Raw genomic sequence first — 15,055 nt, forward strand, 5'->3', positions numbered from 1 at the left:
CCCTTGGTTGTCAAATCACGTTATAAGGGGAGCGTGCATGGAATGCAGGGGAGTGAAAATATCGTCTCCGGTCTCCCTTTATATAATGTGTCGTCTAAGTTATTATCACTTGATAGAGATGATTTTATGGACACAACCTATTTACATTGACACTAGGGGCAAGGCCTATGTATGTAAGTGCACATCAAGGTGGCAAACGGACCGTGCCGGGCTTGGTTGGGCGGCACGGCACGGCCCGCGAGACCGGTTCCCCCTTTATAAAATGTATTTTTAAAAATAAAAAAAACCCAAAAATACCCCCCAAAAGTACCCCAACAACTCTTGTAATGTTCCGTTTTAGGAACATTGATCGAGGACCGTGCTCCATCATGTTCAAGGGCCACTCTTTTGGTCATTCTCAAGAGGGCACCACTTATGGTGCTAATGTGGGCATAAGCCAAGGGACCATCTTCGTGTGGGACCACTCAGTGGGCCGAAGATCAGACAAAGGTGCAAGGTTTGAGCAGTGTGGGGCCCCTTTTGTGTGTTTGGGCATCATCTGTGGGGCCAGATCGTGTGGAGGTGGTCCACTTGTGGGGCATATGGAGTGGGAGACCCTCTCTAGAATACGGGCCAACGTGCCATCTAGTGTTAAAGAGGCTATGTCATGGGCCATGTTTTGAACTATTTATGCTTCCGTGCTGAAATGATAGGGGCACCCCTTTTTGTTGTCCATTGGGGGCCAAGGCCCCTCTTGTGGTTGCTTTCAAGAGGGCATTAAATTGGTAGAGGCACTCCATATGTTCTGGGTAGGTGTAATTGGGGAGTTATAAGTGCCTTGTGGTGAAGGGAGAAGAGATTATGCATGTTTTTATCTTTCCTTTGTAACCAAGAACACCCTACGACTAGTGAAGTCGTGTGTTAGCAAGAGGAATGAACAGTGCGTTCTAATTCCTCTAGCAATTGGTGCAGTGAGCACTCCATCTATTCATCCTTCCTCCTTGTGGCAGTGTGCACTTGGAGCATATCCTTTCCATCATCACTTTAAGTAGTTACCTCTTCCATCCCACCAAATTCCATGGTGGAGCTAGCAAACTTCTCCATCTCAAGATCTAATGTTCTCCTTTTGTTGCTCTTCACTTTTGTAATTGACGAATTTGGACCACTCCAGTCATTATCTTAAGGAAGCTATAGCTGTATTTTCTTTGTAATACCATGTTTGGTGGGTTGAATTAAAGGGAAATGCAAAACAGTCCTCTATATATTCACTTATTGAAAGTGTTTGATGAAATATCTGAGTGAATTGTCATGCATTTTATGTGTTAACAAGCTTGGGAGAAAGGCCATAGAATCATAGTTTTTTGGGGTCATTATAAGTGGTATCAAAGCATCATCCTGCCAGCCTTGGTGCCCAAGGGAACTCAGAAATGCGCTGCGAGAATATTGGTCCACGTTTGGACAGCTTTTAGTTGCTTGATTGCTCCATCCACTACGTCCCCTAGGTGTTTGAGGAAATTCCCAAGTGAAGGTAACAGTTCTGGGCAGTTTAGAACTGCAGAAATACACTTGCAACAACGCCCACCAACTGTTTGAGAAAAGGCCCAAGAGCAAAAACGTTTTCTGGTCGGTGTTTGGGCTGAAAAAAAGCCTAGCTACTGACACCTCCTAGGTGTTCGACGAATTGCTCAAGTGAGACTAGCAAATTTTGAGTTGTAGTGACATTCCTCCATTGGCGCCCCCTAGGTGTTTGAAGAAAGTCCTACAAGAACCATTCTACAGAGGGACAACTATCATCCATGGTGTACCCCGAGTGCTTGAAGTAAGGGCTATGCAAACCGTATAGGAAGGGGCATAACTCAAAACAGCACACCCCAATCTATAAGGCTTGCATGCTAATTGTTTGTTGGGTGCTCTGTGAGACATCAAAGGAGTTTGCACAACCATTATTGTTGGGAAGTTTGTGAGACTTCAAGCATCGCTCAAGCGGTGATTGCATGGACAGAAATTACAAACACAAGTGTTGTATAAGAGCTACTACAACGAGGTATCAAGGTATTTTGGTAGGCACACCAACCATTCGTCGAGTTGTCTAGGAGGGACTGCACATCCAAAATGGGACTGCACACCAACTGCTCATTGTGTGGTCTATGAGGCAGTGAGTGCTATTATTAGTACTACATCCACCATAAGTGGATTGATTCGCAAAGATCCCATGGGGTCCACTCGAAGAGGGTCTAGGGACGATGATGCAGAGGCATGGTTGGTAGAACGCTTTGCCACTGCTATCGAAAACCGCTTTGCCCGTCTTGAGTGTGCCCTACTAAAGGCTATGGAGCATTTGGCAGATCACTCAAGGGAGGATGAACATCTCATGGTGATGACCGAGTCAACCCACCATGAATCCGTGGGATTTGTTGAGCGAGTGCTCGAGCATCAACCTCTCAACACCGGTCTCGAGTGTAAGAATTCACTTGAGCATTACCAAGGAAGGGGGCAGAGAGAGTTGGTGGATGGTACAAGCAAAGGGACATGGGGTTATACCACTCATGATGCTATCAAAGAGGTGAAAGAAATAGATGTTGACTTGTTGGGGGATTCTTTTGAGAGCAGTTGTGACGACACAGACAAGGCATCTAGCCTTCAAGTTCAGATCTTTGATGTTCCTCCATATGAGAGGAAGACGGTCGAGGTGCAAGATTCACCAGTCCATTGTGTGCCACATGATAAGGATATTGCTTCGCATGCTCGTCACTCTGTCATTGACAAGAGAACACGTGGGAATGCCGATAGGAGTTCAGTCGGTAATTGTCCCTTGTGTAGGGGAATTGAAGTGGGACCCTTGGTACCCCGTAATTATCCCTTGTCTAGGGGAATTGAAGTGGGACCCTTGGTACCCCAACATTGATCGACAATGTGGCCATCGGTATTTGTTCAATTCTCATGGACGACATCAAGAGCATGACCCCGATGTGCCACCTAAGTTTCCATTCGATCGTGGACGATACAAAGATGTGCAAGTACGATTCGTCTTGCGATTGCTTGGGGGCAAGCAATTCGGGAAGGGGGGATTTGTAATGTTCCGTTTTAGGAACATTGATCGAGGACCTGCTCCATCATGTTCAAGGGCCACTCTTTTGGTCATTCTCAAGAGGGCACCACTTATGGTGCTAATGTGGGCATAAGTCAAGGGCCATCTTCGTGTGGGACCACTCAGTGGGCCGAAGATCAGACAAAGGTGCAAGGTTTGAGCAGTGTGGGGCCCCTTTTGTGTGTTTGGGCATCATCTGTGGGGCCAGATCATGTGGAGGTGGTCCACTTGTGGGGCATATGGAGTGGGAGACCCTCTCTAGAATACGGGCCAACGTGTCATCTAGTGTTAAAGAGGCTATGTCATGGGCCATGTTTTGAACTATTTATGCTTCCGTGCTGAAATGATAGGGGCACCCCTTTTTGTTGTCCATTGGGGGCCAAGGCCCCTCTTGTGGTTGCTTTCAAGAGGGCATTAAATTGGTAGAGGCACTCCATATGTTTTGGGTAGGTGTAATTGGGGAGTTATAAGTGCCTTGTTGTGAAGGGAGAAGAGATTATGCATGTTTTTATCTTTCCTTTGTAACCAAGAACACCCTACGACTAGTGAAGTCGTGTGTTAGCAAGAGGAATGAACAGTGCGTTCTAATTCCTCTAGCAATTGGTGCAGTGAGCACCCCATCTATTCATCCTTCCTCCTTGTGGCAGTGTGCACTTGGAGCATATCCTTTCCATCATCACTTTAAGTGGTTACCTCTTCCATCCCACCAAATTCCATGGTGGAGCTAGCAAACTTCTCCATCTCAAGATCTAATGTTCTCCTTTTGTTGCCCTTCACTTTTGTAATTGACGAATTTGGACCACTCCAGTCATTATCTTAAGGAAGCTATAGCTGTATTTTCTTTGTAATACCATGTTTGGTGGGTTGAATTAAAGGGAAATGCAAAACAGTCCTCTATATATTCACTTATTGAAAGTGTTTGATGAAATATCTGAGTGAATTGTCATGCATTTTATGTGTTAACAAGCTTGGGAGAAAGGCCATAGAATCATAGTTTTTTGGGGTCATTATAACTCTTTTGGGGGTATTTTGGGAAGTTAAAGCTTTTTACCAAATTACACCCCCCCCCAACAACTAGTTTTGGGGGTATTTTGGATTTTTATTGTTTAAATCTTTTACCTTCCCTAAATACCCTCCCCAACAACTCTTTTTGTGGATATTTAAGTCATTTCATATCTTTTACCAAATTAACTCCCCCAACAACTAGTTTTGGAGGGTATTTTGGGTTTTTATTGTTTAAATCTTTTACCTTCCCTAAATACCCTCCTCAACAACTCTTTTTTGTGCATATTTAAGTCATTTCATGTCTTTTACCAAATTAACCGCCCCTCCAACAACTAGTTTTGGGGGGTATTTTGGGAAGTCAAAAAATAACCCACCCAATCCTATACATACAACTTTCCACCCCATTCATTTCTCACCAAAGCTCACTCTCTCTTTATTATCTAAACTCTCCAATTAACTTCTCTCTCTCCCTAATCAAGTTCTCTCTCTCTCTCCCAATCAACTTCTCCCTCTCTCTCTTCAATCTACTTCTCTCTCTAGTTAGTAGCACTAACTACTCATCAAGAGGGCGGTGATTGACGATTAACATGAGGGAGGCGATTGGCGATCAACAAGAGGGCGAGATTTTGCTCAAATAAGTTGAGGTTGGTACCCATTTAAATATTTAATTGTAATTCTCCTTTCACTAATTTTTTTTAAACCTCTCTTAATGGCTGATTCAGAAGAAGTTTTCTACCCCAACATTGGCCATGACAGCAACCAAGTCATGGGTAATGATGAGTTAATGAAAGCTTGTTTTGGAGGTCAGTAGAGTGAAGACGAGGTTGAATTTGAAGTCCAAAATGAACCCAACCTTAGTGCTAGTTGGAGCCAAGCTCCTTCTCACTCTAAAGTTAAAAGGGGTAGAACTTCAACTGTTTGGTCTACCTTCACCCGTGAAGAGATAAGACGTTCCGATGGAAAGTAGAAGTTAGGGCAGTTTGTAAACATTGTAAAAGGGATCTTAGTTGTAATGTTTCGAATGGAACGGGACACTTAAAAAGGCATGACGACGCTTGTGGTAAAAAGCATGGCCCATTAGACCATAAGTAAACTCAACTAAGTCGCGCGTCTAGTTCAATAGAAATATTTTCCTACTCTCATGATAATAATAGAAGAGAACTAGCGGCATACGTTATACACTCCGAACAACCATTTGTTTTTGGAGAAGATAAACATTTTGAAAAATATGCTAAACAAGCTTTAAATCCCGCTTTTAAAAGGGTGCCTAGAAATACTCTAAAATCAGACAGTTGTAAACTTTTTAATGAACGTAAACAACAACTGATTTCATATTTTGAAGGATTTAATGGGAAAATTGCACTTACTTCCGATATTTTGAGTACCAAAAAGGGTTATTCATATATTTGTGTAACAGCACACTATATAAACTCTAATTGGCTTTTAGAAAAAAGAATTATTAGCTTTAGTCTTATTGATTACCCACATACTGGAAATGTTATATCAACACATATTTTAAATATTGCTCGTGAATATAATATTACAAAAAAATAATTCTATGACTCTAGATAATGCTAGTAATAATACTTCCGCAATATAGTTATTAAAAACTGAATTGAAACCTATTTTAAGTAGAAAACTTTTTCATATTAGATGTGCATGCCATATTTTAAATTTGGCTGTGCAAGATGGTTTAGCTCTTATTGACTCACAAATAGAAAATATTAAAACTTATATTACATTTATCAATTCTTCAATGTCTAGAAGACAAGAATTTGTAAAATTATGCAACACCTATGGAAAAGAATTTTCTAAATTCAAATTAGATGTTAGACATAGGTGGAATTCAACTTATTTAATGTTGAAACATTGTCTCCCATATAAAAATTTAATTCAATCATTTGGTAATGAAAATATACCTCAACCTCTCTGTTACACTGTAGGTCTCCCAGATTGGAACACTTGTGAGGGTTTCATGAGAGTTTTCATGAAGTTTTTTATACTCGAACTAATGCTTTTTCTGCTGTTTACAAACCAACATCAAACATAATTATGAGTAGCTTATATAACACCACGCTTACTTTAAAAAAAATAGATCTGAGAGACATAAACAAATAATTGAAGTCATGAAGGCAAAATTTAAAAAATATTTTAATGAAATTCCACTTTTATATTCCTTTACTACAGTAATGGACCCTAGGTTTAAGTTACAAGGTTTAGAAGTCTTGTTAGAAGAGTGCAATAACAATCTCGGTAATGATCCTGAAGATTCAGGGAATAGTATAAATGAAATTAAATCATTATTAAGGTCTATGTATTATATATGAGGTGGAACATGGAAGAAGACCCAATTCTTCTACGAGCTCGAGGCTTAAAAATAATCCAATTTTTTACTTTAATAAACCTAAAAAGAGCAAAACTTAGTAGTGTTGGTGAAGAATTTTGCAATGAGTTATTATTGTATTTGGAAAATGAACATTATATCAATCCCGAAGAATGAGAAACTTTTAAAATTTTGCCTTGGTAGAAAGCAAATGAGAAAACATATCCAGTGCTATCCGTCATGGCACATGATCTACTAACCCCCTAGTGTCTACAGTAGCATCGGAGTCCGCTTTTAGTGCAGGTAACAGGGTTTTAGAAGACAAAAGAACCAAAATGTCATAAAAAACATTGGAGGTATGTGTGTGCTTGAAGGTTTGGCTTGATGTAGATGCTAGGATACAAGGACTGGAAGGCTCAAGCTCATCATCTGAAGATTGCTGAAGACTTTTAATTTAGAAGTTATTGTAATTTCAAAGTTGTATTTATTTTTTCTCTTTTCTTTCCTTTAAAGGGTTAGAGGCAAGGTTCTATGTCCTCCTCAGCTCCTCTTTTCTTATTATAATATTTGATATTAATAAAATTTAAAGGTGCCGCCCGGGTTCCTGGATAAATATTCCGGGCACAATCGATATTTGTTTCTAAATTATTATTGTAAAGTAATTGTAAATGAAATTGACAAAAGGGGGACCAAGAAAATTGTAAATAAAAATTGATAAAAGGGAACCAAGAAAATTGTTCACAAAATTTGAAAAAAAAGTTTTTTTTTGAAAACAGAACATTTCTCGGAACTCCGTGGGATCCCCACGGAGTTTCGAGACATGTTTTAATTCAAGAAAAAATAAAAAACACGGGCCAGCACAGCACGGCGTGGCGCGGGCCGTGCCTAGCCTCAAGGATTCCGGCCCAGCTTGGCACGGCCCATGAACCCTTCCGTGCCGTGTTGTGCCCAGCCCGCGGGCCTATCCAGGCCTCATTTGGTCGTGCCGTGCCGACCCGGCACAGCCCGTTTGCCACCTTGAAGTGCACACGTATTTCTATATGATATAGTTTGTCTACAAATTAGAGTGTTAGGATCATCCAATGCCCAATGGAGATGATTTTTGGGGTATAATCTAGAAAAAACTGGGCACAACAACTGAATGGTTTGGATATTTGAACAAGCTGGGATTCATTATATATTTCAAAATATAAAGTCACCTAGGAACATATGTAATACACGCTTGGCCCAACCGTTATGGCACTACATACATCATATAACACATATTCTTCCAAAAATTCACTTGGGGCCTCTTTGTTTGAAGACCCAAACTATTCAATTGTTGAGCCCGTAAATAGGCTGTGCCCAAAAATCATCTCCATCGGACGATCCTTCCAATCTAATATGACGACCCCTCATATAAAAACCTCAACATCTTAGAGAGATTGTTTTTGGGGCAAGGCCCGAGTGCGTTAGGTCACAACAAATGAACAGTTTGGATCTTTCGAACAAAGTGAGCTCTAGTGTTTCATTTTCTATTTTTAAGACTGCACTTTTTATGGTGTTTGAAGTTTGAAGAGAACATTCATTGTCTGGCACCACGATGGATTCATGTGCTACTTGTGAAATTAAGTATGTGGCGTATCTTGTTCAAAGATCTAAACAATTCAGTTCTTGGCCGCTTTAAGAATTGCAATGGAACCAAGATGGTTGGATGATCCAAACCATTCATTAATTCAGCCCCAACTTAAAACTTATATATACCGTGCCTAGAAAATGATCCTAATCCTCCGTCTGTTGAGGGATGGTTTCACCTCCTTAGATCGATGGGTTAAGATCATCTTAAATTTAAGTAATCATCCCCTCAAATGAATGGTTTAGATCATCCATTGATACGGCCGCCTGGCCCTTATTTATTTTGCTACACGAGCGTGCACAATATAAAACCCCGACTCCTCTTCTCTCCCTTTCTGTACAAGGAACGAGAAGAGAAAAAGACTTGCATACTGGCATTAGTAGAAACTTGCAGGTTTTTTTCATGGCTTCTCTTTCTAAATTCCTTTCATTCTCACCTTCACAATTAACTCCCACTAAAAAAACAACCTCCCTCATTCTCCCCTCATCCACCCAACTCTCATTTCCTACCCTCTCTTCTCAATGTTCTCCATCCGTTACTCACACAACACACAACAACAATCTAGGGTTTCTTCCAATCACATCAAATGATCGATCTTCTTACGATTTTATCTCTGCAGTATACCCTTCTCTCGCCAATTCCAACATTCTTTTCTTCAAATCCGGGTACAACGTTCAGGTAATCGTGGGCGAAAACGAGCCGGAAGAGGTTTTGCTTAGGCGATTTCGGAGAGAGGTTTTTAAGGCAGGTGTGATTCAGGAATGTAAGAGGAGGAGAACCTTTGAGAACAAGCAGGATAAGAAGAAGAGGAAGATTCGAGACGCGGCAAAAAGGAATCGCCGGAGGTATAATGGAATTACTTCTACTTGCTTTTTTTATAAGTTTTTTGATGGGCACGATGCTATGAAGAATCAAAAGCCCTCTTTGAGGTCTAGAATCTTCCTCATATGCATATTGCTATATTGTTTTGAGACCTTGTGAGATTTTGTAGGCTAAGGCCATGTCTCGTACCCAGGATTTTTTTTTTTTTTTTTTTAATTAGTGTCTCCAGGTGGTGAGAGAGGGGTAGAACATAAATTTTTTGATGGGCGCGATGATATGAGGAATCAAAAGCCCTCTTTGAGGTCTAGAATCTTCCTCATATGCATATTGCTATTGTTTTGGGACTTGTGAGATTTTGTACGCTAAGGCCATGTCTCGCACCCAGGATTTTTTTATTTTTCTTTAATTAGTGTCTCCAGGTGGTGAGAGAGGGGTAGGACAGGGACGAAACAAAAATCAAGAAACTAGTGTCTCCAAAGGTCCTGAGTTTGAACTTAGGACCTTTGGTTCTGATACCATGTGAAACTACCAATTACTCCAAAAGCTTAAGCTGTTGGAGAAGGCGTTATTTAATCTTTTATACTTTAACACTCCCCGTAATGTTTGGCCCCTCTTTCTAGGGTTGGCCTAAACGTGGCACAAGTGGCCCCTCTTTTGGGTTTGGCCATTGCATGTGGATTTTTACTATCAAGGAGTTTTGAACTCAGGACCTTTGGCTCTGATGCCATGTGAAACAACGAGTTATTCCAAGAGCTTAGGCTGTTGGAGAAGGCGTTATTTAATCTTTTATAGTTTAACATTTCTCACCACCCGGAGACACTAATTTATCATGAAAACAATTCAAGTTAGCCAAACGTGCCCTAAGAGTTAAGAAAGAATCGCAAGATGCAAAACAAAATCACTTCTACCTTCTTTTTGTAAGTTTTTTGATGGGGGACCATCCAAGATGATATGAAGAATCAAAAGCCCTCTTTGAGGTCAAGAATCTCCCTTCCCCGTAGGCATATTGTTATTGTTTTGAGATCTTGTGAGATTTTGTACGTTCAAGTTTGATTTCATAGCAAAATATTAGTTCTTTCCTCGATCATCCTGCATCATTTTTTGGATTGCTCTTAATTCTTTGCTCTTTTGAGTAGTTGAATTCTATTCTCTTTGGTTTGGTAGTTTTCTTCTTTCAGTTGGAAGGAGGAGAGTTAATGTGGGTTTTTCTCAGTAGTTCTAAGGAGCGGGTTTTTTGTATTCTTGTGTGATTTATTTTCTTTTCAGGCCGTGGCTTTCTTTGTTAATATTTTTTATTTATTTTTTCTTTTGGGATGATTTTGCAGTTTATAGAGTGGAGCATTCTTTTACGTATGTTTTGAATTTCTATGTGTTTTTGGGAGAGTGTAATTTGATTATCTTCGATTCTCTGTTTTCTGTAATGTTCATGAGAGTTTTTGGGAATTTGTTTGGTTTCTAGGTTTCTGAATTTTTTATACCTATTGTTTGCTCCATAGCTGTAGGATACTCATCTTGAAACCCCAGATGCTTTTTCTTTCCCTGTCTTCTTTCTTTTATTCGCGTTCCTCTTTCGTGTCTCTTGATTTCTTACCAGAGCAAAACCCAACATAAAACCCATTCTGCATAGTTTTCTTTGTGGTTAACCAACTAGTACTTGTGGCTATCTTATGTTTAGGGAATAGAGGAAGTAGAGCAATAACTTCCAGCAATCAGTTGTTACCTTTCTTTTAATTTTTTTGATGCTAGTAATTTATTGGGTCAGTCTTGATTTTGATCCGTTTTTTATCAGGCGACCTCCACCGAAACGTCCACTACCGGATAAACAGGAAGAATTAAAGAGCAAGAAGGATGAGCATGAAGAGACAGACAACTGGGAACTTCCTGAAGGAGAGCTTCCCTATTGACGTAGATCTACATTATGCACTTCTTATTTTTGGCAGAGACGACGGAAAATAATTCAGGGCTACTGTTTTCTGTGGGTTTTGGAGTGAAATTTCTACAGACAATCATTTTTGGTCACATGCGGTACTATCTATATCACATTTCCTGAGATTTGCTTGGAACAATGCTGTTGTTTTGGTTTCTGCACTGCTAGTTACTGTAATTTTGTTTGCAGATTTTAAATAGTCATAAAAGTAGAAGATTTTAAATATTCATTGACAAAGGCACTTATTGTATGTGAATTGGGCTTGTGCTTTGTTTGGCTGAGTTGCAATGGAGGCTGACTGTCTTATCTTTCTTCTCCAAAATGTTGATCGATATGGTCTGGCTAGGTCTATCAAAGGATTTTCTTAGTTTTTATTGAGGCTGACTTTGGTGTTAATTTCATCTGTCCATGTTTAATTCCTTATGTAATGAGTAACTACTGAATTTGTTCTTCTATCTAAATGTAGAATAGAGGTTTGATACTGATAACGCATTTGGAAATTGTAATTAAGATTCATCTGTCATTGCATATGATCAAGTGTAGGGGGCCATGTGAGTTTTAATCGGTGTTTGAAACTTATATCTCTTCTCTCTTCGTCCCTTTGTGTGCTTCTTCGGTTGTCTATTGCATGGTTAGCGAAAGCTCTCTACTTAGGTTAGAAGATCGCAATTTTGGAAGCTAAATACTCTTGCTTGCCAAATTAATCAGAAGAGTGCAACATGCTTCCTCTTAATCAAGATAACATTTCAATTCAGGTGATTATATATATATATATATATATATATATATAAAAAGAAAAAAGAAAAAAGGAAAAAGAAAAAAAGTGTTCTTCCCTTTAGGTAAGTCCAAAGGAGTATATTTTAAACTTACAAAAGTCATCTTAGGTTGCAAATAAAACTTCATGATTTTTCTTTACAAAAAGCTTATCTTTAAATCTAAATTAATAACCCATTAAGCTTGTTCTATAGAGATATTTTGAAGCGTAAGTCGAATTTCTCAAAAGGAATTAGGTACAAAGCCTATAGGGGTGATAGAATCAAATTATGGAGTGATTGTTTGTGCAAAGAGAGACCGCTTATGAATTCCTTTACCTCTGCGCTGCAGTGGCAACTGGCAAAGAAGCAACGGTTCAAGAGTCATTTGATCGCTCAAATGGAAGTGTTTCTTGTAAGGTGAAGTTCCGAGGGGTTGTTTTTTGATGGGGAGATTGACTGGGTTTGCCATATTCCTGACCTGGATGGACCACATTTTTATCATGAGAGAAGGTAGCGGCAAAAGGGTGTAGTTCTAGAACTCCACCAGGGTATTTAATGTCAAATCCTTTCACCTTCACCTCCTCCTATTATGCTACCCTCATCAGTTAATAGTGTGTGGAGAATCCCAGCACCGCCTATAGTGTGTCTTTGTCTGGACAACTATTATCGGCAAGATCACAACGGTTGATCATTTCCGCAATCATCGGATGTTGATCGTAGATCACCGTGCTCTATAAGTAGAGGCGGGTGAAACAGTATATTACCTATTTCTTCACTGTAGGATTACTATGGAGGTTTGGTACTATATTCTTGGCCGATTTGGTATGACTTAGGTTTTTTCCTTCACGGCTCACTGATTTATTCGAAAGCTAGCTGATGTCCCTTTAGCTAAGGAAGGGAGATTCCTACATCGATTGCTCTTATTGGCTACGATATGGGTAATATGGAAAAAAAGGAATGATCACATCTTTAAAAATCAACAATGTATCCAAAGGTCCCCTTTCTATATACTTGATGAGTATCGAACTGTCGATCCTGCTATATTTCTGCAACTTCTCTAGTTATGCACTGAGTAAGTTTTGGAGGGAGGTTTGGTCAAGTAGGGAGAAGGTCGACGTTGGTGCCCTTAAATGGTCCCCGCCCGAGGTCAGCAAGTTGAAACTAAATTTTGACAGTTGATGCTTAATAACCCGGGATTGGCATTGGGATGGGGGTCATAGAGTCATGGTTATAAATTTCAGCTGAAACATTTTGCTTTGGCCGAAATATTTCGATTTCGGCTGCTACTGAAATGAAATCCACTTGGATTCGGGGAAATACAAGATTTCGCATGAAATTTCGGATTCTCTCCTGAAATTTTGCGATTTCATTAATGTTTAGGTCGAAATATGCAACTTTTCAGATTAAAAAACAAAGACATTTTCATAGAAACCCTTACAAAAATCAACTCCACTCACAGAAAAGAGAAGAACCACTTGATTCATTTAAGTTAACTCTACAAAAAAATAACAAAAATTAAAAAGAAAAACCAGTGGTGAAGAATCTTGCTTGGATTTCGGCTGTAATTTCGTACCGAAATATTTTTTGTTTCGTTGATGACTGAAACCGAAACCGAAACCAAAATTTAAAACCTTTCTTAGAGACGATGCAGGCTTCACCAAGTGGGCATTTTTTGGTCCAATAGGGATCCATTATTCCAATGAGGGGGAGGTGATGTTTGTCTTATATGGAATCAAAGCCATAGACATTAGAGACTTGGTTTGACTTGTTGTGGAAGGAGATTCACTTAATGTTGTTAGATGGATGAATCGTAGAAATCCCTTCCCCTAGAGGTTTGTGGATGCCATTGAGGAAACCTAGGAGTGATTGGAGGGTCATTAAATTCTTTTTTAGCACGTTAGGAGGTGGACTAATAGTGATGAGGATCGCTTAGCTCGATTGGGGGTTGGCAGAGACCGTTTGAAGTTATTTGATTTCCTCCCTCCTTGATTTATCAGATTTTGTTTGATTTTGCTTGATTGTATATTCTTGTTTTTGCCTTCACTTTTGTACTCTATCTCGGTCCTTGGGGTTTGTGTTCTATTTCACTCCTCGATGGGGATTCTTTTCACCTTTCCCTCACGGTGCTACTTCGCTATCGGTCACTCGGGAGTATTTAGCCTTACAAGGTGGTCGTTGTTGACATGGTTTTAAATTTTGGCCGAAATCCGAAATTTCGGGTTTACCAAATTCGGCCAAAAAGTCGGACATTTTGGCCAAAATTTCGGGATTTCAGCTGAAATTTCATTACTACCGGATTTCGGCCAAAATTTTAGGATGAAACGGAAACCAAAATTTAAATCCGTGGTTGCTGATTTAGAGTTTAGACACGATTTCAAGTGCCCATTGCTACTCGGGTCAGAGCGTAAGCTAGTGATGCTTTCGGCTATTAGACAGTAACCATCATGGTGCTTCACTTGACCGCTTCGCCTAGTAGCACGACGGTTGTATTACTCATTTACTCTCCCACAAACCCGTTTCCACTGTTTAGGCTGCTCCCATTTCTCTCTCCGCTACTAAGAGAATCACTTTTGCTTTCTTTTCCTTTGGCTACTAAGTTGTTTCAATTCAAAGGCATCGAGAGAGATTTGATCTTCCTTAAGTAACTCAGCGAGTGCTTTCTAAGGACACATAAGAAAATAAAATATGGGCAACCGCGCTGGTCGTAATAGATCGACTTGAATGCTAGTTCTTGTTCAAGCATTCGACGTTCCATTTTCGGGCAGGAAGACGTACCATGATACTCTGTTTCGTTGAGCCTTGCTTTGGACTCTTGTATGATGGTCAAGATCTATCACCACTCTTTTGAAAACAAAGAAGGGATCATCTTTTTTTTTTTTTTTGTTGGTTTTCTCTTTACATAACTTCTATTTGGATTTAGAAAAATAGGACATCGGATTTTGCAATGGTGAAGTGGAAGATTTGCAATTGGGGCAGGAGTGGGTGGGTGGGGGGGTGTTGGTTCCCCGATCTCTTGCTGAAGACGAGGCGGCTCATTCTCGCTTGGACATTGATCTAAACCTCGAACTGCCTTTTAGCCTGCTTCCCGAACGGGAGCTTGCTTTTTGCTCCACCCATATTAATAAATAAGCAGCCCGCTCAACCACCCTTTTAATCATAATCAAAAGATATATTCTTGTTAATCGTTTCTTTTCCGAACAAATTGAAGAACCTAATGGATCTATCTAATCCTTGGTTGCTACGAAACATATCGGCCTTGCACTGCGGAAGGAACGTTCTGTTATGATAAGGAGGCTGAGATTGAGAGCAAGCAACCTCGTTTTGCCGTTTCGGTCACGGCACGACTCTGCTCACCCGGAGGAATCTTTGACAGTGGTGTTCACTGGTATCTTTCAATTTAGGGAATTGAAAGAAAAAAATAGCTTGTAAGGTTGAATATTCATTAATAAACCATTTAATTATATTAGTGACTTTGTATTCAAATACCATATAAAGCTTCTGCCTGTGATTCCCGTATTCCTGTTTCCTGCACTGGTGCCCT

General features: G+C 39.9%; 1 protein-coding gene across 1 annotated transcript; it reads left to right on the forward strand.

The window, feature by feature from the left end:
* The first annotated feature begins 8,331 nt into the window (after positions 1 to 8,331).
* On the forward strand, positions 8,332 to 11,143 carry LOC143860804 (small ribosomal subunit protein bS21c-like). The gene is made up of 2 exons (XM_077371622.1): positions 8,332 to 8,855; positions 10,622 to 11,143. Exons 1-2 carry the CDS (start codon positions 8,413 to 8,415, stop codon positions 10,734 to 10,736), a joined length of 558 nt encoding a protein of 185 aa, XP_077227737.1. The 5' UTR covers positions 8,332 to 8,412; the 3' UTR covers positions 10,737 to 11,143.
* The last annotated feature ends 3,912 nt before the right edge of the window (positions 11,144 to 15,055 follow it).

This window comes from Tasmannia lanceolata, unplaced genomic scaffold (assembly GCF_043159265.1).
Source record: "Tasmannia lanceolata isolate RefF3 unplaced genomic scaffold, GAP_Taslan_0.1 ptg000037l, whole genome shotgun sequence".
NCBI classification, from domain to species: domain Eukaryota; kingdom Viridiplantae; phylum Streptophyta; class Magnoliopsida; order Canellales; family Winteraceae; genus Tasmannia; species Tasmannia lanceolata.